The 27,089-nt window shown below is 45.0% G+C and overlaps 1 protein-coding gene across 1 annotated transcript in view; it reads right to left on the bottom strand.

Annotated features, from left to right (window-relative positions):
• LOC111839477 (uncharacterized) overlaps positions 1–27,089 on the bottom strand; it is a 99,912-nt gene that overhangs the window by 5,449 nt on the left and 67,374 nt on the right. The window contains exons 8-12 of the mRNA XM_072717791.1: positions 26,233–26,406; positions 25,250–25,423; positions 17,245–17,418; positions 2,812–2,985; positions 2,416–2,589 (exon numbers count right to left, since the gene is read on the bottom strand). Coding sequence (XP_072573892.1) covers positions 2,416–2,589; positions 2,812–2,985; positions 17,245–17,418; positions 25,250–25,423; positions 26,233–26,406 — 870 coding nt within the window. The remainder of the gene's footprint in view (positions 1–2,415; positions 2,590–2,811; positions 2,986–17,244; positions 17,419–25,249; positions 25,424–26,232; positions 26,407–27,089) is intronic.

Here is a 27,089-nt window from a genome sequence, read left to right as displayed (position 1 = left end):
ACAAATCTGTTGGAGTTTTTTGAGGAAGCTACTCAGGAAGTTGATGATAAGAAGGCCTATGATGTCATCTACTTAGATTTCCAAAAGGCTTTTGATGTTGTCCCCCACAAGAGGCTCTCATTTAAAGTCAAAGCGACAGGTATTTTAGGAACTGTAGCGACCTGGATTGATAACTGGTTAACGGATAGGAAGCAGCGAGTAGTTATAAGAGGCTCAATGTCACAGTGGGCCTGCGTTCATAGTGGGGTACTGCAGGGTTCAATTTTAGGACCACTATTGTTCCTAATTTACATAAATGATATAGACACCAATATATACAGTAAACTGGTGAAATTTGCAGATGACACCAAGGTGGGTGGTGTAGCAGATACTGAACTAGCGGCTCAGCAGCTACAGCGGGATCTTAATTTAATTAATGACTAGGCCGACACCTGGCAGATGAAATTTAACATAGACAAATGTAAGGTACTCCATGTAGGGAGCAGAAATATAAAGTACAGGTATTTTATGGGACCTACTGAAATAAAGGTAGCTGATTATGAGAAAGACCTTGATGTGTATGTTGATGCTTCCATGTCTCATTCTCGCCAGCGCGGGGAAGCAATAAAAAAGGCCAATAGGATGTTGGGGTATATCTCCAGGTGTGTGGAGTTTAAGTCAAGGGAGGTAATGCTAAGATTATACAATTCCTTGGTGAGACCTCACCTAGAATATTGTGTGCAGGTTTGGTCACCATATCTTAAAAAGGACATTGCGGCCTTAGAAAAGGTGCAGCGTAGGGCCACAAGAATGATTCCTGGTAGAGGAATGTCATACGAGGAAAGGTTATTTGAGCTAAATCTGTTCAGCCTCAAGCAAAGGAGACTGACGGGGGACATGATCCAGGTCTATAAGATTTTAACAGGTTTGGATGCTGTTCAACCGAATAGTTACTTCAGCATTAGTTCAAATACAAGAACTCGTGGCCATAGGTGGAAATTAGCGGGAGAACATTTCAAACTGGATTTAAGGAAGCACTTCTTTACACAGCGTGTAGTCAGAGCATGGAATAGTCTTCCTGATAACGTAGTGCAAGCTGAATCCTTGGGTTCCTTTAAATCAGAGCTAGATAAGATTTTAACAACTCTGAGCTATTAGTTAAGTTCTCCCCAAGCGAGCTCGATGGGCCGAATGGCCTCCTCTCGTTTGTATAGTTCTTATGTTCTTATGTTTTTGATACGGTGGATCATGCTATTTTACTCTCCCGTTTGGAGCAGTGGGTGGGCATCAGCGGGTTTAGCTCTAGAATCGTTTAAGTCATATTTGGTGGATCGAACTTTCTGTGTCAGCATGGGTGACCATGTGTCCTCCTCTGCTCCCATTCTGTCCTCTGCCCCACAGGGCTCAGTTTTAAGTCCCTTGCTTTTTCTTTTATATCTGCTCCCACTCGGATCCATACTTAGGAAGCATGACATAGCTTTTCATTGCTACGCAGACGTCTGCCAGATTTATGTCCCTTTAACCCTCTGGAGTCTAGGGGTAGGGGACACACTTTCACTGACTGGGGCATGGTCACACATTTCATTCAATATCATAAACTTAATTCATGGCAAATAAATTATTTCTTATATATTTGTTTTGGCATAAAACTCATCTTAATCTTAGTGTACTTTGTAAATATGTCAGATTTATGTTAAGCTTGTAATTTGACATCAAAGTATAGACATTGCAAAATGCAGTTTGGAACACTTGCAGAAACATTATAAAAGCACATAGTAAGCAATATTTGTTTTGATCCCAGATATATGATCAGCAAAGTCTTGGCTACATGAAGATGACTAAATGGTGTAGATGCAACATTCATTTCGATAAATAAATAAGAAAAACCTAACTCATGTCACTATTTCTGGCTCCTTTCATTGAATATGTAGCAACTTTCATGTGTATGAATGAGCCACTGACACCTGGCCTGTACATTTTAGGATTCATTTTAAAATTATTTTATGGTCTTGCCCCTCCCTACCTCTTTGAGCTGTTACACCCTTACATACCCTCCCGGTCGCTCAGGTTAACTGGCCAGCTGCTCCTGAGGGTGCCTATAACTAAGCGTAAGCATAGGGGGGACCGCGCTTTCACTGTTGTAGCTCCTAGAATGTGGAATGATTTGACCATGCATGTTAGGCTTCTTCTCTGTCTGTTTCTAAATCCCGCCTGAAAACCCATCTCTTTTTGTTGGCTTTCGACCCATTGTGAGATGTTGATTTTAATTTATTTTATTTGATGGTATATTATCTTATTTTGTATATATGCCTATTTTATGAACTGTAATTTACATAATTTTAGTTGTTTCATTTTAAATTCTCTGTATAGCACTTCGGTCCTGTGTGGTTGTTTTAAAGTGCTTTATAAATAAACTTGGTATGGTATGGTACTCACTTCAGCTTTTCCAGTTTACAGCTGGGATCCTCCAGTACAGCAGAGAGCAGCTTAACTCCTGAGTCTCCTGGGTGATTGTAGCTCAGATCCAGCTCTCTCAGTTGTGAGGAGTTTGACCTCAGAACTGAAGCCAGGGAAGAACAGCCTCTCTCTGTGACTCTACAGCCTGACAGCCTACAGAAATACAGAAAAAACTCTACAATAAATAAGATCATTTCACCAATACAAGGATTACTTTTAAGTAAATGTGACTACTCTCAATATTTATAGTTAACAGTGCAGAATACTCACTAATACAGACCTTGGTATCTTCAGTTAATGAAATGAAATACTCAGTAAAATTGACTCCTTAAAATATTATGTAGTTTACAGTGTATAATGTTCAGTAATACTGACCTCAGTGTCTCCAATTTACAGTATGAATCTCCCAGTCCAGCAGAGAGCAGCTTCACTCCTGAATCCTGCAGGTCATTGTCACTCAGGTCCAGCTCTCTCAGGGGTGAGGAGTTTGATCTGAGAGCTGAAGCCAGCGAATCACAGCATTTCTCTTTGAGTTTACAGCTGTTCAGCCTGCAAAAGGACCTGTGTTATTACACACATACAGACCGGTATATATCCTACACATTAGTGATCATACAGGCACAAAATATCCAAATGTTTTTTCAGCATAATAAGAGGCACATCCTATACTTCAAAGGGACTTAGAGGCTAAATTCAGCAGTGCCTTAACACTAGAATTATTGAGATTTTATTTTCTGGTGCAAGTCCCGAGGTGTTCTTCACCCCTGCTGAGATTTTCACAGGTCTTTTGTTGTGCAAACCACCCATTACCTGTTAGGCCTGGAACATTTGCATTTTTTAAATGCAAATGTTCTCTGCCAGCCTCTCCCCCTTCTGACGACTGGGGTCCTTTCCCAAGTAAGGGGATACGTTGCAGACGTATTTGGTCTCCAAATCCGTGGCCATCCAGAACTTGATCCCAAATTTGTCTGGCTTGGATGTGATATACTGCGTGGACAATGAACCTAGGTAGGGAACAGCTGTTCGTCTATGGTCATGTGTTCTCCTGGAGTGAAACTCTCAGCACAGTTCTTGGTGAAGCGTGTCCAGATAACTATAGTTAGAAACCACTTTACAATAAGGCTCCCTTTGTCCACTTGTAATCAAGTATTTCATTAAAAAAGAAAACTGTGTTATAACTTGTTTAAAATTGTCTACTAATAATCTACAATGTGTTACAACTTAATAAATAACCAGATTATAAACCATTCATAAACTGTTTATAAGGGTAGCCTTATTGTAACGTGGCACCAAAATGATTAAGTATGGTTAAATTTTAAATTTTGACCAATCCTCTGATGGTTCTCATGTTCCCTGTCATGAAGAATACAGTGAACATTTTCAATTCAAAGCACAAATATCCTGAACGGTTTTCTCTGCAGATAACTCTGGAACCAGATCAGTCTACTCATATGTTCAGGTGTTGGCACAATACAGGTTCTCCTGTGAGTTTACTGTGTATTTTGGCCATTTTTTTGTAGTTATATGATCATCGACAGTGAGGAAGTTTATCATAGGTTAAAAGTGTTTATTTTTATTAATATTGTACATTTTCATAAGTCCTATGGACTGGCTTCCAGAGCCAGTTTGAATGAGGTGAAGCTGATGTTACCTAGTTTTTATTTCATTTTAAATAATCACCAGATGGAAACTTAAAAATATCATGATTTGTAATATTTGTTCTCTCTGCCTGTTCCTTTACTGGTTGTTTACGGTAGGTGTCCAATAAACCACCAAGACATCTCTGTCCATCTGCAAGTTTTCTGTTACAGAATACCTCATTGAACACCATGGATCCCTCTGCAGAATGTCCTGGCTCTGATCGCCCAGTTCACAGACCTGGCTGGACAGATCTAGCAGGGCATGGCAGCCACTGCACCACTCCCGGCTACTATGCCCCATTGATCCACTGCTGTAGGAGTGGCGATACCAAACAGGTAAAACAGCAATCCCGACACCTGCTGGGCCTTTCTGATGCAGTGTGGACTATATATAGATCACCACCCTGTTTCCCAATGACCAAGATTAAGTTCATCTTGTGATCTTGTTGTTCAGTGGTTGAGCACTGGAGTGCACAACAGCACTTCAGATGGAAAACAGCGTACTGCTGCAATCCTCAAGAGCATTCCAGAGTGTGTTCCATGAGGTCTTTGATCACCTGTGATTGCCACCCTTACTGTTCAAGGTGTCAACGGTTCTCTGCTCACTGCCTTTTGGGTCATTCACTAGACTGCCTCCCTGAAGATCCAGGTAGGGGCTATTCATGGAGAATCTATCCAACTCCAGGTTCTCTGTTCAGTTTGTGACCGAATCATCCTTGGTTACCCCTGGTTGCAGGAACACAATCCTCACCTAGACTTGAAGGTGGAGGGAATCTGGGCCTTGTCTGAGAGTTTTGGGAAGTGTCTTTTGCTGCCATGTAGAGTGTTGTCAGTGGAGAGTCCCTGACCAGAGGAAGTGTCTACTATTCCACCCTAGTACCAGTAGTTCTGGGAGGTGTAGATTAAAGGCCATCCTTCAGACTGTGCCATCGAGCTTCGGGCCATCGGGCATCTGTACTCCCTCTTCTGCCCCGACTAGGGGATGAGTGGAAAACATTGTTCATAACATCTACTGGTCAGTACGAATATTTGCTTGAGCAGCACGTGTCCCATGTCCAGAGGGTACTCCAGCGCCTGAAGGACCATCACCTCTACATCAAGGGGGAAAAATGTTAGTTCCATAAGACCGCTATCCCGTTTCTAGGATACCAGATATGACCTGGAGGAGTAGAAATGGATGAGAAGGAAAAAGTCACCCAGGATTGGCCCCAACCCCGCACAGTGAAGGATTTGCAATGCTTCCTTTGGTTTTTGAAATTATACTGGTGCTTTATCAAAGGGTTCAGGTCCGTGGAAGATCCTTTCACTGACCTTCTCAGGGCCCAACGATCCAGGCTGCAGTGCACAACTGCATCCACATAAATTCCCCAGGGATCAATAAAGTATTCTAAATCTGGATGAATCTGAATCTCCACCTTGGTTGTTTATGCTGTAACTATAATGATATAAAGTTGAGACAATTTGCGGTATTAAAGAGGAGCTTAATTTCTATGTGTGCAAAAGCCAAAATAAAATGCCGTAGTCTAACTATGTTTGGTCTCTTATCAATTCTGTATAGAGGGGATGTAACCTATAGTAGGCTACTGTCCCTAAACCGCTGGCTAGAGACTTGGTGTGCATCTCAAAAATTGTCTTTATTGAGCCCTTCTTTTTCAAGATCTCTGCAATTCACCCTGGCATGCTGTCAATCAACTTCTGGATCAAATCCTGACTGATGGAAGCCTATTCTTGCATAATCAATGCTTGCAGTTTGTCAGAATTTGTGGGTTTTTGTTTGTCCACCTGCCTCTTGAGGACTGACCACAAGTTTTCCATGGGATTAACATCTGGGGAGTTTCCTGGCCATGGACCCAAAATGTTGATGTTTTGTTCCCCAAGCCACTTAGTTATCACTTTTGCCTTACAGCATGGTGCTCCATCATACTGGAAAAGGTATTGTTGGTCACCCAACTGTTCTTGGATGGTTGGGAGAAGTCGCTCTCGGTGGATGTTTTGGTACCATTCTTTATTGATGGCTGTGTTTTTAGGCAAAAATGTGAGTGAACCCACTCCATTGGCTGAAAAGCAACCCCACACGATGAATGGTCTCAGGAAGCTTTACGGTTCGCATGACACAGGACTGATTTTAGTGCTCACCTTTTCTTCTTCATACAATCTTTTTTCCTGATGGCTGAAACAGTCAGAAAGGGGATTCATCAGAGAAAATATCTTTACCTCAGTCCTCAGCAGTCCAATCTCTGTACATTTTGCAGAATATCAGCCTGTTTCTGATGTTTTTCATAGAGAAAAGTAGCTTCATTGCTGCCCTCCTTGACATCAGGGCAAACTTCAAAAGTCTTTGCAGAAGCACTCACACCTGCCTACTGCCATACCTGAGCAAGCTCTGCACTGGTGGTACCCCAATTCCACAGCTGAATCAACTTTAGGAGACAGTCCTGGCACTTGCTGGTCTTTCTTCTTCACAACAATTGAACCTCTCTCCTTGAAGTTCTTGATGATCCGATAAATGGCTGATTTAGGTACAATCTTACTAACAGCAATATGCTTGCCTGTGAATCACTTATTGTGCAATGATGACTGCACACGTTTCCTTGCAGGTAACCATGGTTAATGAGATAATCACTGAAATGATGTCAGCACATCCTTTTCTGGCAGGGCTGAAATGCAGTGGAAATCGTTTTTTTTTTGATTAAGTTCATTTTTTTTGGTAAATTTTTTTACAATTAATCGAAATTCATCTGATCACTCTTCATGACATTATGTAGTGTATGCAAATTGCCATCATAAAAACTGATGCAGCAGACTTTGTGAAAATTAATATTTGTGTCATTCTCAAAACTTTTAGCCACATCTGTACATTTAATATGGGGATTCAATTTAATCACAGAAAACAGATTACTTATTTTTTTAATTGATTCACAGCCTCACAGGCTTAAGTTATTTACATTTATATATTTAATATGTTGTTCAGTTTGAAGTTCAAATTTGCCTTAGAAATTTAAAAGCAATTCTTTAATGTTGTTGTGCAGGATGAAAAAGCCGGGGGAAGGTACTTTGGCCAAAGCAAAAGGGGTTATGTTACAGTAAAAGTAAACAAACTAACACTTAGAAAGAAACCAGATCGTGAGGGATCTAAACACCAATGGACACAGGCAGACAGAAGCAACGTTAATGACAGGGCTGGGGAGCACAGGCCTGGAAAGCACTTTTATATAAGACTGACAGGGGAGCAAATGAGAGGCAGCTGAAGTGATTAACACAAGGGCAGGAATGAGACAAAAATTAAGTAATTGAAAAAAGCAAGGCTACCCAAATGCCTGCCTAAACAAATATGTTTTGAGTTGCTTAAATAATTCATGCTAGCGAGGAAACAGAAGGGTCAGATGGGCAGGGCGTGACAATCATTAACCTTTGTTTGTCCTCTGTTTATCCATCCATCTATCCATCCATCATTTTCCACTTTTCTGGGTCAGGTCGCAGGGGCAGCAGTCTAAGCAGGGAAACCCAGCCTTCCCTCTCCACCGGCCACTTCATCCAGCTCCTCTGGGGGAATTCTGAGGCGTTAGTCTCTCCAGCATGTCCTGGGTTTTCCCCGGGGCCTCCTCCCAGTGTGACATGCCCGGAACACCTCACCAGGGAGGCGTCCAGGGGGCATCCTGACCAGATGCCTGAGCCACCTCATCTGGCTCCTCTCGATGCAGAGGAGCAGTGGCTCTAGTCTGAGTCCCTCCCGAATGGCCGTGCTTCTCACCCTATCTCTAAGGGAGAGCCCAGCCACCCAGCGGAGGAAGCCCATTTCGGCCGCTTGTATTTGCGATCTCATTCTTTTAGTCACTACATACAGCTTATGACCATAGATGAGGGTAGGAATGTAGATCGACTGGTAAATTAAGAGCTTTGCCTTTTGGCTCAACTCCTTCTTCACCATGATAGACTAATGTAGCACCCGCATCACTGCTGATGCCGCACTGATCCACCTGTTGATCTCCCACTCCTTCCCTCACTCACTTGTGAACAAGACCCCGAGATACTTAAACTTCTCCACTTGGAGAAGGACCTCCTCCCCAACCTGGAGAGAGCACTCCACCCTTTTCCGGCTGAAGACCATGGTTTCGGATTTGGAGGTGCTGATTTTCATCCCAGCCGCTTCACACTCGGCTGCGAACTGCCCCAGTGAGAGCCGAAGGTCATGGTCTGATGAGGCCAAAAAGAATGAATGAACAGAATCGGTGACAAAGGGCAGCCCTGGCGGAGTCCAACCCTCACCGGAAATGAGTCAGACTTACTGCCGACAATGTGGACCAAGCTCTGACACCAGTTGTACAGGGACCGAACAGCCCCTATAAGGTAGCCTGTCACCCCATACTCCCGGAGCCCTCCCCACAGGACTCCCCAAGGGATGCGATCGAATGCCTTATCCAAGTCCACAAAGCACATGTAGACTGGTTGGGCAAACTCCCACTCACCCTTCAGGACCTTGCTGAGAGTATAGAGCTGGTCCACTGTTCCCAACCATAAACAGTGTTGATGCTGCACCACTTTTCTGCCCTGAGCCGCCGGATGGTGGACCAGAATTTCCTCGAAGTCATCCGGAAGTCCTTCTCCATGGCCTCACCAAACTCCTCCCATACCCAAGTTTTTGCCTCGGCGACCACCGAAGTCGCGTTCCGCTTGGCCCACTGGTACTCATCAGCTGCCTCCGGAGTCCCACAGGACAAAAAGGCCTGATAGGACTCCTTCTTCAGCTTGACAGCATCCCTCACCGCTGGTGTCCGCCAGTGGGTTCGGGGATTGCTGCCGCGACAGGCACCGACCACCTTACGGCCACAGCTCCGGTCAGCTGCCTCCACAATGGAGGCGTGGAACATGGCCCATTCGGACTCAATGTCCCCTGCCTCCCCAGGACATGGGAGAAGTTCTACCGGAGGTAGGAGTTGAAGCTCCTTGCTGAGAGTATAGAGCTGGTCCACTGTTCCCAACCATAAACAGTGTTGATGCTGCACCACTTTTCTGCCCTGAGCCGCCGGATGGTGGACCAGAATTTCCTCAAAGTCATCCGGAAGTCCTTCTCCATGGCCTCACCAAACTCCTCCCATACCCAAGTTTTTGCCTCAGCGACCACCGAAGTCGCGTTCCGCTTGGCCCACTGGTACTCATCAGCTGCCTCCGGAGTCCCACAGGACAAAAAGGCCTGATAGGACTCCTTCTTCAGCTTGACAGCATCCCTCACCGCTGGTGTCCGCCAGTGGGTTCGGGGATTGCTGCCGCGACAGGCACCGACCACCTTACGGCCACAGCTCTGGTCAGCCGCCTCCACAATGGAGGTGTGGAACATGGCCCATTCGGACTCAATGTCCCCTGCCTCCCCTGGACATGGGAGAAGTTGAAGCTCCTTCTGACAGGGGATTCTGCCAGACATTCTCAGCAGACCCTCACTATACGTTTCCTCCCCCACCAGCGGAGCCAACCCACCACCAGGTGGTTATCAGTTGACAGCTCCGCCCCTCTCCTCACCGTAGTGTCCAATACTGTACATGCGGCCGCAAGTCCGATGACATCACCACAAAGTCGATCATTTAACTGCGGCCTAAGGTGTCCTGGTGCCAAGTGCACATATGGACACCCTTATACTTCAACATGGTGTTCATTATGGACAATCCTTGATGAGCACAGAAGTCCAATAACAAAACACCACTCTGGTTTAGATCGGGGGGGCCTTTCCTCTCAATCACGCCCCTCTAGGTCTCACTGTCATTGCCCACGTGAGCATTGAAGTCCCCCAGCAGAACAAGAGAGTTCCCAGGAGGAGTGCTCTCCAACACCCCTTCCAAGGACTCCAAAAAGGCTGGGTATTCTGAACTGCTGTTTGGTGCATAAGCGCAAACAGTCAGGACCCGTCCCCCCACCCGAAGGCGAAGGGAGGCTACCCTCTCATCCACCACGGTAAACTGCAATGTACAGGCGCCCAGCCTGGGGGCAATAAGTATGCCCACCCCTGCTTTGCACCTCTCCCCGTGAGCAACTCCAGAGTGGACTAGGGTCCAACCCCCCTCAAGGAAACTGGTTCTAGAGCCCAAGCTGTATGTCGAGGTGAGCCCGACTATATCTAGTTGGAACCTCACAACCTTGCGCACCAGCTCAGGCTGCTTCCCCACCAGAGAGGTGACATTCCATGTCCCTAAAGCTAGCTTCTGTAGCCGAGGATCGGACTGCCAAGGTCCCTGTCTTCGGCCACTGCCCAACTCACATTGCACCCGACCCCTTTAGCCCCTCCTACAGGTAGTGAGCCCATTGGAGGGGGGACCCACGTGCCTTATTTGGGCTGTGGCCGACCAGGCCCCATGGGTGTAGGCCTGGCCACCAGGCGCTCGCCATCGAGCCCCACCCCTAGGCCTGGCTCCAGGGGGGGCCCTGGTGACCCACGTCCGGGTGAGGGAAAATGTGGATCTATGATATTACTCATCATAAGGGGTCTAATGAGCTGCATTTTGTCTTGTTCCTTACCCAGAACCTGTTTGCCTTGGATAACCATACCAGGGGCATAAAGCCCCAGGCAACATAGCACCTGGGATCATTGGTACACACAAACCCCTCCACCACGATAAGGTGTCGGCTGCAGGACATACGGACCATATCCCCAATGGCATTGCATGTGTATTATATTGCATTATCTTCCAGAGCCAGTTTGAATGAAGACATGAGTGTGAAAATGCATGCAGTTAGCATCTTATGGGGAAGCTGACGTTACCTGCTTTATTTCATTTTAAATAATCACCAGATGGAAGCTTTGCAGTATCGTAATTTATAACATTTATTTTATTTTATTAAAAACTTATACCTTAAAATTTTTACATTATTCATGTTATAAAGTGTACTTTCAGAACTTGTCAGGCTTCTGTTTTTAGACCAATTTGCCAAATAGGTGTAATATCTTAGATCGATCATTAAATAGTGGTTCGATCTCCCTGTTCAGTAGCATCTCAAGCTTGCTATGAACGAACTACATGCAGACATTAGCAAACAACAATCTGCACACCCTGAGGCTGCATTTATCGTAGCAGGTGACTTCAACCACTCCAACCTAAAGATGGTGCTACCTAAATTTCATCAACATGTCTCCTGCCATACCAGAGGGAATAAAACCTTTGATCATGTCTATACAAACATTGTTGGAGCCTACACAGCAACGCCCCTCCCCCACCTGGGACAGTCTGATCACCTTTCTTTGTTCATCACCCCCAAATACTAACCGCTCATCAACCGTGTGAAACCATTAGTGAAAACCATCAAAGTGTGGCCAACAGGGGTAGATTATTAAAGACACGGACTGGAGCATGTTTGCCTCTCAGGCCACCTGTGGCTCTCACACAAACATTGATTCTTATACGTACTCAGTACCGGAATACATCATCACCACAATCGACAGTGTTACTACAGAGAAGCGGATCACAATGTACCTAAATCAGAAACCATGGATGAACAAGGAAGTGCAGCTTCTACTAAAGGCTCGTAATAATGCCTTCAGATCAGGTGACACACAGGCCTACAGTAAGTCCAGGACAGACCTGAAGAGGGGCATCACGAAGGCCAAGATCAGATACAAGCTGAAGGTGGAGGAGCACTTTGTCAACTCGGACCCCCGATGCATGTAGCTGGGCATTCAGGCCATCTCTACGGTGGCCGATAAGGGCAAATCAAATTAACTTTTTTTTTTTTAAAATCTCTGGTTTAAGCTACTTCCAGGAGTGGCGGGTAGGTGCCTCTCTGCTGTATCTGAACGGCACCTGCCACTAGACCTGCCACTACCGGCAGGCACTGTTCCCGAATGGCTCCTGTCACTATTTAGCGCCACTAGCGACAGTACAATCATTGCTTTTGATCATTTTGCCGATGTACAGAATCTCTGGTTTAGGCTACTTCCAGGAGTGGCGGGTAGGTGCCTCTCTGCTGTATCTGAACGGCACCTGCCACTAGACCTGCCACTACCGGCAGGCAATGTTCCCGAACGGCTCCTGTCACTGTTTAGTGCCACTAGCGACAGTACAATCATTGCTTTCTCAAATATTATCTTAAAGAGATGTACAGTCAGCAACAATAATATAATTCGTAGTCATACAAAGATTAAACAAGTCCTCAATTTATTTCCATATTCCAGTTTATCGTAGCCGTGCACAGCATCTCGGGTTTACTTCCACGAGCAGCGGTGGCTGTCTCTGTACCCCGGCAGGCACTGTATTCGAACGGGACCTGCCACTGTTAAGCGCCACTAGCGAGCTGCAACTAAGAACTGGCAGCTGCCAAGCTCCTTAGTGGCAGCTGCCGCTACCTGCCTTGACGGGTGCCTGTGACGTCACTTCCTCCTGCCAGCTGCCTTTTTGGGACTGAACCATCACTGCCTCGCGAAACCGCTTGATTGATACAAAAGGCAAACAATAATTACTGTAGGCACTTCCTGTGCAGCGCGTACCTACCCTTTCCGTATGATTCTCCACTTGTAAACTTGTTATGAGGACTGGTAAAAGTGTTTCTCATCTCGTAAATTTGTTTCGTCGCATGTATATTTATTTTGGAACTTGTACATTTGTTTCCGCGCTTGTAAATTTGTTTGGGCACTTGTAAGTGTGTTCGTTTTTGCTTGGCTTTGTTAATTTGTCTTGACTTTTGTAATTTTGTTTTCTGAAAAGTTAATTTGATTTGCCCTTATCGGCCACCGTACATCTCTGACTATAAGCCCAGCAATTCCACACAGTCAGCCATGAATATGTCCTCCCTCAATGAGCTAAAGGACAACAAGAAAAAGACTGCCAAAACCTTACTCTCACTTTCACCATCATAGATGTTCATAACGCAGTCGTATCAATGCTCGTAAGGCTGCTGGACCTGATGGCATTCCTGGACGTGTGCTTAGAGCATGTGCTGAGCAGCTTGCAGGGGTCTTTACGGACATTTTCGACCTGTCCCTTGCCCAGGCAGCAGTCCAGCGTACTTCAAGACCATATCCATAGCGCTAGTGCCGAAACACTCATCACCGAAATGTCTGATCGACTACCGCCCTGTGGCACTCACGCCCATAGTTATGAATTGCTTTGAGCGACTGGTCCTGGCACCCCTCAAAAAATGCTTGCCCCCCACACTGGATCCTCACCAATTTGCCTACCAAAGCAATAGGAGTACAGTGGATGCTGTATCCACAGCGCTTCACTGTATACACTCGCACCTGGACAACAAGAATACTTATGCAAGAATGCTATTTGTTGACTTCAGCTCAGCTTTTAATACAGTCATTCCCTCCAAGTTGATCACTAAACTTGTGGAACTTGGAATCAGCAACTCTATCTGTAACTGGATCATGGACTAACAGACCTCAGCAGTTAGGCCAGGCCATAACTGCTCTACCACCATCACACTCAACACTGGCACTCCACAGGGCTGTGTGCTGAGCCCGTTCCTCTACTCCCTTTTCACCTACAGTATGACTGCAGGTCTATGTACGGACCCAAGTCCATCATCAAGTTTGCAGATGACACCACGGTGATTGGTCTCATCAGTGACAATGATGAGTCTGAATATAGGGAAAAGGTATGGTGCGCTGACAATAACCTGCTCCTGAATACCAGCAAAACCAAGGAGCTCATTGTGGACTTCAGGAAGGAGAAGGGAGACACCCATGACCCCATCCACATCAATGGCTTGGCTGTTGAACGGGTTTCCAGCTTCAAATTCCTGGGGACTCACATCTCAGAGAACCTGTCCTGGTCAACCAACATCTCCAGCCTGGTCAAGAAGGCCCATCAGCGCCTCTTCTTTTTGAGGATACTGAAGAAGAACCACCTGTCTGCTGTAGGATAACACATGCACATATCACAGGACCTAAATTCCAGGTGGCCTGAGACAAGGTCGAGACTGGTACGAGAGGCACCAAAGGGGGGTTACACACACAAACACACACAGATAACAAGGGAGGCCAGCACTCCAACTTTTATTGCCCAAAGATTTAGGGACCTACAGACAAGCAGAGTGGACCTAATGGACAGGGGTCCCTCGACTTGGCACACAACCCCCTCCCCATACATTCTGCCTTACATATCACTCACCCAACAGACGAACACCCTGAAGGAAGTTTCATTTAAGTTTGGCTTTTGTATACCCTGTATATTGATTTACTCACGACTACTAGTCTCAATATACAGATAGGTTATGTTTGTATGTGTCCTTAGACAATCTTAGTGTTTTGTGTGCCACCCTTATAACCATGTTCACGGAGTATCACCTATTTTACCCCTTTGCACTTGAACACATATAAATTTAAATAAATAGATAGGTATAGCTACCTGTTGGGTTGAAATTGTATATATATTATCACTCACGTGTATTCTGAAGAATGCATAACTGTATATATTATGACTCACGTGTATTCTGAAGAATGCATAACTTGTTCCATGCAGCAACTGTGTAAATGCTTAACAGTAATTTTCCACCACGTGCAGCAGACGAGGCCACCTATGACACGTTCTGTTGTTCCTGTTCCCACTCCCACTTTCCCATTGCATCCTATCCCATTCCAAATGTTGTTCACACCCACAATGTAACCTGATCAGTATGTTTACCTTATAGTATGAATAAACTCTGTCAGGGGCCACACCTTGGAAGCCATCACTGTAACTCACTGTAGAAGGTGTGGCTCCCCTTGTACAAGTGAAACAGCGCGTGTCTCATACTCTGTGGGCCAGCAGCCGGGGGGGGGGGGGGGCTGATCACTCTCTCCGACACTACCATTGTATATATGTTCTCATGGTATACCAGAAGAATCTGGAAAATTAGTGTAACCAATGTGTCCTAACTTTTAGAACAACCCCCCTTCTCTTCCAACATTCCTTTGCGGTCCTTATCTGATCTTGGTGGACCGTTACCAAGTTTCGTTGTTCTAACATACTATATTAAAAGAACTGAATTAAGGTGTATCTTATCCATTCTGGAGAAGATGAATTGGCATAAGCCACACCAAACAAAATATGTTGTTTCCAGATGTGCAACTTATATTGATATTACCACAAACTAACGGCCACGCCTATCTATGGATAAGATGTGCTGTTTAGAATATTAATATTTAATGTAATATCTGCACAAAGTGTAACATCTGTTGAGGTGCAACCCAAAACACCTGTATCCCATACTGATGTGAATCAGTCACATAGACAAAATAATTAATTGTTTAATCAATTAATGCAGATGGTATGAGGTATGTACCTGTGAAGCTGGTATGGCATGTTTGGTGTCAAACTGATTGTTAATCACCCCTGATTCCAAATCTGGTCAGTGATTACTATAAAAGTGAATGTATCAAAAGTTATAACAGCTTAATGAAAATCATCGGTAAAGGGAGAATCAGTCAAGTCATAAATCCCAAAAGGACTGATACAGACCCCCTTCCAAAAGCCCGCCAAATGGATGGCCAGCCATTGGGCCAGGAGTCGAATTCCTGGTCATCCCTATTCATGAACTTTACAGCATAAAACCCTGACAGTGCAGAGAACAACCATCAGCCCGAAGAAAGACCATCAGCCCGGGAGAAGAGAAGCCCACAAGAAGCCCTCCGGTGAAGGCCCAGCTGAACAGAGAACAGCACCCAAGACAAAGCTTCACCAGGAGAGAGAAGCCAAAGGGGCTCCACTCCACTGCTCCAAACGCCGCGCCTTCCTGAGTGCCATCAGCTCAACAGCTCTGCCATCAACTGCCAAGACCCCCCCCCCCCCCCACACACTCTTCAACCAAGTAAACCAACTTCCTTTCATTCTAACAACTTAAGCTGTTCTGTTAACCTGCTATAAGATTTTAGGGTCGTGTTCCACAAACTGTGCTTACTCTGCAGAACAGTATTTCCCATTTAAGGTTATTCATTTAAATCCGGTCATTGCATTTTCATAATTACATTGTTTGTTTTATTCCGTTATTTCGTGTTTGTTGTTTGTGTTAGGTGTAATGTCTGTCTTATGTTAGTTGTAGTGTTAGCTAGGAATAAATGCATGTCTTTTACACAACTTTAGCCTCCGTCATTGAGTACTCACACTAAGTTCCTGCCTCTGTGCGATCTTGCTACACGCTCTGAACCTCAAACTCGCCTGAAACATCGCGAGATTCTCTCTCATCGGCCGTGAGGGGAGCTTCGCTACCAATCGTTTACATTACCTGGTGATGCAGCTCGCTGGACGAGCCTTCTAACCCAGGTTACTAAGCGATACTGGTAAATAGTGAATCCCATTTAAGTCTCACATTAACAGACTCACGGGGATACCGCAATTGAGTTTGGAGGAGCCGACCATTCGGCATAACGATTGGTTAATAATCAGCATTAAATAATAATTAATTAAACTTTAATTAATTTCAAACATATTGGTGGAGATATTAAAAATTACCTGAGCTAATAATTCCTACACTGCTGATATACTGGGTGACTTATACCGCTGTGCGATAGAGAACATCCTGACCAACTGTATTCCAGTCTGGTATGGGAATTGCTCTGTTGCTGACAGTAAGACACTGCAGCGGGTGGTGAAAACTGGCCAATGCATTATAAGGACTCCACTTCCTGCCATTGAGGATGTACACAAGAAGAGATGTCTACGACGGGCACACAGTATTCTTAGGGACTCCTCTCATCCTGCTTACAATCTCTTCCAGCTCCTCCCCTCCAGAAGGATTAAAACCAGCAGGTTTAGGAACAGCTTCTTCCCCACAGCTGTCACCCTACTGAACCCAGTCCTCTGCTGAACCTTCCCATCCACACACACAATTAACACTCTACATCAGTTTACTACACATCTGTACATATGCATATGCATAGCACATCTGTATACTTGTCCATAGTACAGCAATATACTTGTACTTCTGTATAGCAATATAGAATATCTGTATATCTACCAAACTTATCTGTATATACTGGAGAAGTATATACATAAACTACATACTGCAAATATTGCACTTGCTACTCTCTGTACTACTGATTAGATGCTAAACTGTATTTTGTTACTCTGTATTTATTCATGTGTAATGACAATAAAGCTGAATCTAATCTAATCTCAAAGGGAAGCTAAATTTATTTATTGGTGCTTCTTCTTCACATACATGTTCAAGTTTTGTAGCAATATCAAGGCATACATTCCATACTCACTTCAGCTTCTCCAGTTTACAGCTGGGATCCTCCAGTACAGCAGAGAGCAGCTTCACTCCTGAGTCTCCTGGGTGATTGTAACTCAGATCCAGCTCTCTCAGGTGTGAGGAGTTTGACCTCAGAGCTGAAGCCAGGGAAGAACAGCCTTCTTTTGTGACTCGACAGCCTGACAGCCTGCAGAGAGACAGACAAAAACTCTACAATAAATAATATCACGTCACCATTGCAAGAATAATATATAAGTAAATGTGACTACTCATTTACACTGAACAAAAATATAAACGCAACACTCTTGTTTTTGCTCCCATTTTTCATGAGCTGAACTCAAACATAGGAAAATTTCTCTACATACACAAAAGACCCATTTCTTTCAAATATTGTTCACAAATCTGTCTAAATCTGTGTTAGTGAGCACTTCTCCTTTGCCAAGATAATCCATCCCACCTCACAGGTGTGGCATATCAAGGTGCTGATTAGATAGCATCAATATTGCACAGGTGTGCCTTAGACTGCCCACAATAAAAGGCCACCCTGAAATGTGCAGTTTGATCAAAAAGCACAATGCCACAGATGTCGCAACCTTTGAGGGAGCGTGCAATTGGCATGCTGACTGCAGGAATGTCTACCAGAGCTGTTGCCCGTGAAATGAATGTTCATTTCTCTACCATAAGCCGTCTCCAAAGGCGTTTCAGAGAATTTGGCAGTACATCCAACCGGCCTCACAACCGCAGACCACGTGTAACCACACCAGCCCAGGACCTTCACATCCAGCATGTTCACCTCCAGGATCGCCTGAGACCAGCCACCCGGACAGCTGCAGCAACAATCGGTTTGCATAACCAAAGAATTTCTGCACAAACTGTCAGAAACCGTCTCAGGGAAGCTCATCTGCATGCTCGTCGTCCTCATCGGGGTCTGGACCTGACTGCAGTTCGTCATCGTAACCGACTTGAGTGGGCAAACACTCACATTCGATGGCATTTGGCACGTTGGAGAGGCATTCTGTTCACAGATGAGTCCCGGTTTTCACTGTTTAGGGCAGATGGCAGACAGCGTCGTGTGGGTGAGCGGTTTGCTGATGTCAACGTTGTGGATCGAGTGGCCCATGGTGGCGGTGGGGTTCTGGTATGGGCAGGCGTATGTTATGGACAACGAACACAGGTGCATTTTATTGATGGCATTTTGAATGCACTGAGGTACCGTGACGAGATCCTGAGGCCCATTGTTGTGCCATTCATCCACGACCATCACCTCATGTTGCAGCATGATAAGGCACGGCCCCATATTGCAAGGATCTGTACACAATTCCTGGAAGCTGAAAACGTCCCAGTTCTTGCATGGCCAGCATACTCACCAGACATGTCACCCATTGAGCATGTTTGGGATGCTCTGGATCGGCGTATACGACAGCATGTTCCAGTTCCTGCCAATATTCAGCAACTTCGCACAGCTATTGAAGAGGAGTGGGCCAACATTCCACAGGCCACAATCAACAACCTGATTCAATTCAATTCAATTTTATTTATATAGCGCATTATCACAACATTACATTGTCTCAATGCGCTTTACATTTCTGCCTCGTAAGGACCCCCCATTGAGTAAGCCAAAGGCAACGGTGGCAAGGAAAAACTCCCTAAGAGGAAGAAACCTTGGGAGGAACCAGACCCAAAGGGGGAGCCCATCCTCCAGGGGCCGGCAGATGAGTCAAACAAACAAGATGAAATGACTAAGCTAATACAGGGGTTGAAATATATGTTTCAATGCAGCGGCCGACCGGTGCAGGCACGTGGTGCTTGATGCACGATGGCAGGATTAATAGAGGCACAGCCGCAGGGAAGGATGGCGAGGCATCGTGTTGAGCCAAGGGCAGGCAGGTTGGAGGGTAGTTGCCGGTGGTGGAGGTAATTGTCTTGTAGGCAGCAGAGGCATAAATTCTTCAACGACATTGTGCTCCAGGGAGCACACCCCAGAAGGGGTGAGGGAGGAAGTAAGAAAAAATTGTGTGTTAGTCACAGTTGAGGAAACCAGAGGCAGTGCAAGCAAACTGATCGAGTGCAATATTCGTCTAGGCTCCGGCAGATCTGGGTATAGCAGCATGAGAAAGAGGGAGAGACAGGCGGGAACACAGGCATGGGGACTCCCTGAACATCAGCACTCTAGTGTAGAGCTAGAGTGACAGCACTGACGCCTCAGTTTATCCAAAGCCAATGACACCGATCCCCACCCAGCTCATCACCTCATACTGTTAGTCTGACTGGGAGTGAGGGACTAGCTGGAACCAGAACTAGGTTTCCTATATGCTAAGCTATACAAGTGCGTTTTTAATCTAGACTTGAAAAGCGAGAGTGTGCCTGAATCCCGCACATCCGCCGGGAGACCATTCCACAGCTGCGGAGCTCTGTAGGAGAATGCTCTGCAGCCTGCCGTAGCCCTGTCTACTTTAGGAACTAATAGATATCCTGCTCCTTGTGAACGAAGCAGGCGAGAAGGGTTGTAAGGGACCAGAAGATCATTAAGATATTGTGGTGCAAGGCCATTCAGAGTTTTGTAGGTCAATAGCAATAATTTGTAATCAATCCTAAACTTGACCGGTAGCCAGTGCAGCGAAGAAAGGATAGGGCTAATGTGATCAAATTTTTTAGTTTTTGTGAGAACTCTGGCAGCTGCATTTTGTACTAACTGAAGTTTATGTAGGGATCCAGATGGACAACCCGAAAGGAGGGCATTGCAGTAGTCCAATCTACAAGTTATAAAGGCATGTATTAGTTTTTCTGCATCTTGAAAGGAAAGCATCTTCCGAAGCTTGGCTATGTTCCGTAGATGGTAAAATGCCGTACTGGTAATGCTACTTATGTGAGCATTGAAGCAGAGGTCGGAGTCTACCAGGACAGCAAGATTTCTGACCACTGTTTTAAATTGAGTAGGGAGGCCGCTAGGGTTGGGGTTTACAAACTTATTGCGGGCCTCCTTAGGACCGATTAAAAGAACCTCAGTTTTTTCGGTATTTAACATGAGGAAATTCCTTGCCATCCAACAACGGATGTCTAGCAGACAGTCGGCTAAAGAAGAGAGCTGGGATGCGTCACTAGGTTTGACAGATAGATACAATTGTGTATCATCAGCATAACAATGAAAATTAACACTGTAATTTCTAATTATGTTACCAAGCGGTAGCATATATAGATTGAACAGTAGTGGGCCCAACACTGATCCCTGCGGGACACCATATCTTACTTTAGTGGCTATGGATGACTCATTGTTTACATGGACAAACTGGTAACGATCAGTTAAATACGAACGAAACCACAGTAGCGCTGTCCCTTTAATGCCAATCAATGTTTCCAACCGGTCCAAAAGAATATTATGGTCTACAGTATCGAATGCTGCAGTTAGATCCAGTAAGAATAATAGCGATATACAGCCACGGTCGGAAGCCATAAGCAAGTCGTTTATCACTTTGACTAAGGCCGTTTCTGTGCTATGATTGGGTATAGCTCGTGAGCATTATTATCTTGGAGAAAGGAAGACAGCTGGTGAGCAACAACTTTCTCTAGAATTTTAGAAATGAAGGGAAGATTTGAGATGGGTCTATAGTTTCCTAAGTCACTAGGTTCAAGATTTGCTTTCTTTATGATAGGTCTAATAACAGCCATTTTAAAAGATTTAGGAACATATCCAAGACTAAGAGATGAGTTTAACAAATTTAACAATGTAGTGCTAATCAGTGGTGCAATTTCCTTAAGTAGATTGGTGGGTATTGGGTCAACAAGGCTAGTAGTGGGTTTGCAAGAGGAAATTAACTGAAGGAGTTCTGACTGCACTACAGGAGTGAAACATTCAAAGGTGTTATCATTAGTACTAATAACACTAGCGCTAGCAGAGGATTGGTGGTTGTGTGCAACCGTGGGCGTGCTCGTGATGGTATGTCTAATCGTGGTTATTTTATTATTAAAAAACTCAATAAAGGCATCACTACCAAGAGCTTCTGGGACTTGTGAGTTTAACATTGAACGATTCTTTGTTAACCTAGATACAGATTCAAATAGGAATTTAGGATTGGTTTTGTTATTTTCTATTAGTTTAGAGAGATACATAGACCTAGCAGTCATTAGTGCATGTCTATACTTAGACAGGCTCTCTTTCCAGGCAAATCTAAAAACTTCTAATTTTGTTGACCGCCATTTGCGTTCTAGCTTTCGTGAAGCTTGTTTAAGTTCACGTGTGCGGTTAGAGTACCAGGGGGCAGGTTTCTTATCTCTATGTTTTATTTTCTTGAGTGGTGCTACATGATCAAGAGTGGTACGAAATGATTCTACCATGTTCACGGTTACCTGTTCAAGTTCATTTACGCATGATACTTCAGAGGTTAGGTTAAAGGACTGTGGGAGCTGTTCCAGAAAAGTTGCAGCGGATAATGAGGCTATGGAACGTCTAGTATCGTACCTCTGGCCTGGGGCCTTAGGGGAGTTATGTTGTATTTGAAATGTTAAAAGGTAATGATCTGAAAGTAGAGGGTTCTGAGGGATAATTGATATGTGTTCTACCAGGACACCATGACTAAGAATCAGGTCTAGGGTGTGGTTACAGGCATGAGTTGGCCCAGTTACATTCTGATGTACACCGACAGAGTCAAGAATGGTAGTAGATGCTTTTGTTACTGGATCACTTTCATTTTCCATATGAATATTAAAATCACCAACAATCAAGGCCTTGTCGGTAGTAACCACCAAGCTTGTTAAGAAATCTGCAAATTCCTTAAGGAAATTGCTATAGGGGCCTGGCGGTCTATACACAATGGCAATAGTGATTGGAGGTGTAGAACTACACTTAGATGTGCTAGCAAGACTTAGAATAATAAATTCAAACGTACTAAAGCTATAACCAGTATTTTCACGCACTCCTAGGTCGGTCTTAAATATTGCAGCAACTCCGCCACCTTTGCGATCGGGTCGAGGATTATGCCTATAGCTATATTCAGCTGGAGTGGATTCATTTAGTGCCATGAACTCATTCGGTTTTAGCCAAGTCTCAGTAAGACATAAGGCACTAAGATTAGAATCAGTAATGATTTCATTTACGAGCAATGTCTTAGGAGCCAGCGATCTAATGTTCAGGAGTCCAAGTTTTAGGTTTGCATTACACCTACTATCCAGAGTTGAAATAATTTCTCTAAGGTTCTAATTTCTCTAAGGTTTGTAAGACACGAACTACGATGGAATGACCCCCCACGATTAAAACCGCGGGGAACAGACACAGTCTCAATAATATGAAGCCTGGGTGACGACTCTAAGCGACTAGCAGGCGGTCGGTTGAGCCGTTTTGCCTGCCGCCTTGGCTTGGCTCTGGTTAGTCAGCAATCTGCCCTAAGACTGTGAGCTATGCTTTTTGATAGGAGATCGGCACCAGCCCACGTGGGGTGAATACCGTCCCTCTTCAAAAGCCAAGGCCTACCCCAGAATGTCCGCCAATGGTCTATATAACCCACACCATTTATCGGGCACCATTCCGACAGCCAGCGATGCAGCGACGATAATCTGCTGTACATTTCGTCGCCACGTCTAGCAGGGATGGGGCCAGAGCATGTTACTGACGCGGACATCTTCTTCGCAAGGCTGCACACCGCTATGAAATTTGCTTTAGTGATCTCCGATTGCCTCAATCGGACATCATTTGTGCCGACGTGGATAACAATATGCGAGTACTTACGTTTACTCTTAGCCAGCACTTTTAAGTTTGATAAGATGTCGGTCGCTCTGGCACCAGGGAGACAATTAACTACGGCCGCTGGAGTCGCTACTCTCACGTTTCTTAGCATAGAATCGCCGATTACCAGAGCGCTTTCAACAGGCGGCTCAGTGGGTGTTTCACTGAGTGGGGAGAACCTGTTGGAAACGCGAATGGGTGAATGGTGCCGGTGTGAGTGCTGTTTGGACTTACGGCTATGCCGCCGGGTCGTCACCCACTCGCCTTGCTGCGAAGGCCCTGCTGCCGGAGCCGGGGGAGACTGGCTCACTATAGCGGACATATCCGGAGCTGCTAACACTGCGTCAATAAAACTCTCACTCTCCTGAATCTCCCGTAACGTCCGGATGCGTCCCTCTAAGTCTGCGATCTTCTCCGTCAGCCTGGCAACTAGCTTACACTTATCGCAGACAAACGTACCACTAATGACGGGAGAAGAATAACTAAACATACTGCACTCGGAGCAAACGACAGGAGCCATAGCGATATACTTACGTTTAGCGGGGAAAAACTCCCGAGGCGGAGGCGATTAATCCGTCGTGGATTTGGAAGATTACCAGGAGACTATTAAGCTTGCCAAGATTTATCCGATTGCTTAATTATAACTCTAAGTATTATTTGGGTTATAGTTATAGTTTAAAAGTTCGCGCGGTAGCAACCAGTCTCGCTCACGCAGGAAACAGCACACAGGAAACACGTCATGCTGCTATACCCAGATCTGCCGGAGCCTAGACGAATATTGCACTCGATCAGTTTGCTTGCACTGCCTCTGGTTTCCTCAACTGTGACTAACACACAATTTTTTCTTACTTCCTCCCTCACCCCTTCTGGGGTGTGCTCCCTGGAGCACAATGTCGTTGAAGAATTTATGCCTCTGCTGCCTACAAGACAATTACCTCCACCACCGGCAACTACCCTCCAACCTGCCTGCCCTTGGCTCAACACGATGCCTCGCCATCCTTCCCTGCGGCTGTGCCTCTATTAATCCTGCCATCGTGCATCAAGCACCACGTGCCTGCACCGGTCGGCCGCTGCATTGAAACATATATTTCAACCCCTGTATTAGATTAGTCATTTCCTCTTGTTTGTTTGACTCATCTGCCGGCCCCTGGAGGATGGGCTCCCCCTTTGGGTCTGGTTCCTCCCAAGGTTTCTTCCTCTTAGGGAGTTTTTCCTTGCCACCGTTGCCTTTGGCTTACTCAATGGGGGGTCCTTACGAGGCAGAAATGTAAAGCGCATTGAGACAATGTAATGTTGTGATAATGCGCTATATAAATAAAATTGAATTGAATTGAATTGAATCAGGTTGTTGATTGTGGCCTGTGGAATGTTGGTCCACTCTTCTTCAATAGTTGTGCGAAGTTGCTGAATATTGGCAGGAACTGGAACATGCTGTCGTATACGCTGATCCAGAGCATCCCAAACATGCTCAATGGGTGACATGTCTGGTGAGTATGCTGGCCATGCAAGAACTGGGACGTTTTCAGCTTCCAGGAATTGTGTACAGATCCTTGCAATATGGGGCCGTGCGTTATCATGCTGCAACATGAGGTGATGGTCGTGGATGAATGGCACAACAATGGGCCTCAGGATCTCGTCACGGTACTTCAGTGCATTCAAAATGCCATCAATAAAATGCACCTGTGTTCGTTGTCCATAACATACGCCTGCCCATACCAGAACCCCACCGCCACCATGGGCCACTCGATCCACAACGTTGACATCAGCAAACCGCTCACCCACACGACGCCACACATGCTGTCTGCCATCTGCCCTAAACAGTGAAAACCGGGACTCATCTATGAACAGAATGCCTTGATCACTCTATGCGACGGAGATGTGTTGCCCTGCGTGAGGCAAATGGTGGCCACACCAGATACTGACTGGTTTTCTGCCCCACCACCCCCACATAAAGCAAAACTGTGCACATTTCAGAGTGGCCTTTTATTGTGGGCAGTCTAAGGCACACCTGTGCAATATTGATGCTGTCTAATCAGCACCTTGACATGCCACACCTGTGAGGTGGGATGGATTGTCTTGGAAAAGGAGAAGTGCTCACTAACACAGATTTAGACAGATTTGTGAACAATATTTGAGAGAAATGGGTCTTTTGTGTATTTAGAAAAATTTTCCGATGTTTGAGTTCAGCTCATGAAAAATGGGAGCAAAAACAAGAGTGTTGCGTTTATATTTTTGTTCAGTGTAGAATGTGACTACCTTCAATAAAGACAGTAAACAATGTGGAATATCCGGTAATACTGACCTCAGCATCTCCAGTTTACAGTGTGAATCCTCCAATCCAGCAGAGAGCAGCTTCAATCCTGAATCCTGCAGGTCATTGTTACTCAGACCCAGCTCTTTCAGGGGTGAGGAGTTTGATCTTACAGCTGAAGCCAGGGCTTCACAGCATTTCTCTGTGAGGTCACACCGTTCCACCCTTAGGAAAATCAAACACTTATAAAACCACTTTTTAAACCTGTGCACTGTATGTCCAATGCAAATAAGCAGAATAGGGGCCAGGGAGGAACAGATCTTTTTAAAATAATTAATTCACTAAAAAGCATTTTAACCTTTGTCTCTGTTTTTAGTGGGGTGTGTAACATATGTTAAAGTCAGCTGTTTAACTCCAATATTACCATTCATTTTATGAAACTGCTTATCCTGTTCAGGATTGTGGGAGGTCTAGAGCCTATCCCAGATGCTATGGGTGCAAGGCAGGGAACAACCCAGGATGGGGCACCAACCCATTGCAGGGCACACGCACCATTCAGTTACACCTACAGGCAATTCGGTAACTTCAATCTGGTAACTTCAATTAGCCTCAGCATATTTCTGGACTGCAGAGGGGGTGGAGTACCCGGAAAAACCACATGATGACACAAGGAGGGCATGCAAACTCCCCAGGCATGGAAGCCTGGCGGAGACATGAACCCTGGTCCCAGAGGTGTGACGCGACAGTGCTAACAACTGCACCACCATGCTGCCCCCTCCAACATTACCATCAGCTTTTTTTCTTTTAATTGTACTAACCAACAAAAATCTTTTGCATGTGTTAAGAATGAATGGTTGTTTCCTGCTTCGCTGCTTAATTGTTTCTAACCTGGATCAAGTGCTGACAGGTTTGTGAGAAATAAAGTATGAAAAGAAAAAAGAAGCTGTTTGTATGTGTTTAATGTGTTTAATGAAATGCATTATGGTTTTGATGATGCTCAGTCCCTTTTTTTTTAATGTACTTTCTGTACTCACTTCAACTTTTCCAATTTACATTCGGGATCCTCCAGTACAGCAGAGAGCAGCTTCACTCCTGAGTCTCCTGGGTGATTGAAGTTCAGATCCAGCTCTCTCAGCTGTGAGGGGTTTGACCTCAGAGCTGAAGCCAGGGAAGAACAGCCTCTCTCTGTGATTTTACAGCCTGACAGCCTGCAGAAAGCAAATCAAAACATTGTTTTCTTTGGCCCTGTATTTGCTTGTAATTTGATGTACAACGGAAGTTCATTCTGTTAGCAACCAGCAACAATGGTTGACTCTCGGGTTTAGCAGTTGCTAGACTGAAATGATATATCTCCCTCTAACATAGTGAATGACCACTACCTAATGAAACCCACCTTTTAGTTTGACAATGTGAGTGTGGCCTGCTGCTCACCCCATGTCTCACGCTGTTTGTATCACCCTCGGTTTTATTATCTACTGTGTTTTACAGTGTTTTAATTATGTCATTAGTTTCTATAGTTTTAAATACTTAAGTTCTAAATTAGCTTATGTTAAGAGTTTGAATTATTTTGAATATCCTCAATGTTTTTGCTGCCCTGTTGATTTTACTCCTGTTTTCAGTAGCAAATCTACTTACGCCAAAAGTGATGTGCAACGAACAAACTAATTCATTCTTTAACACTCGTCTTGGTCTTTGAATGAATGTATTGATACAATGACATTAAAGTACAAAATGTTTTCAACACATGTGCCGTGCATACTACATGGTAGATTGTATTGTGTGACAGTTGGGAACTACAGTGCCCTCCACAATTATTGGCACCCCTTGTAAAAATTTGTAAAAAGGGTTAGAAAAAAATCCACCTTTTGGCAAAGCAGCTTCATCTCACACT

Source organism: Paramormyrops kingsleyae, chromosome 11, assembly GCF_048594095.1.
Source record: "Paramormyrops kingsleyae isolate MSU_618 chromosome 11, PKINGS_0.4, whole genome shotgun sequence".
Lineage (NCBI taxonomy): Eukaryota > Metazoa > Chordata > Actinopteri > Osteoglossiformes > Mormyridae > Paramormyrops > Paramormyrops kingsleyae.
This window is presented reverse-complemented; position numbering and strand designations above follow the sequence as displayed.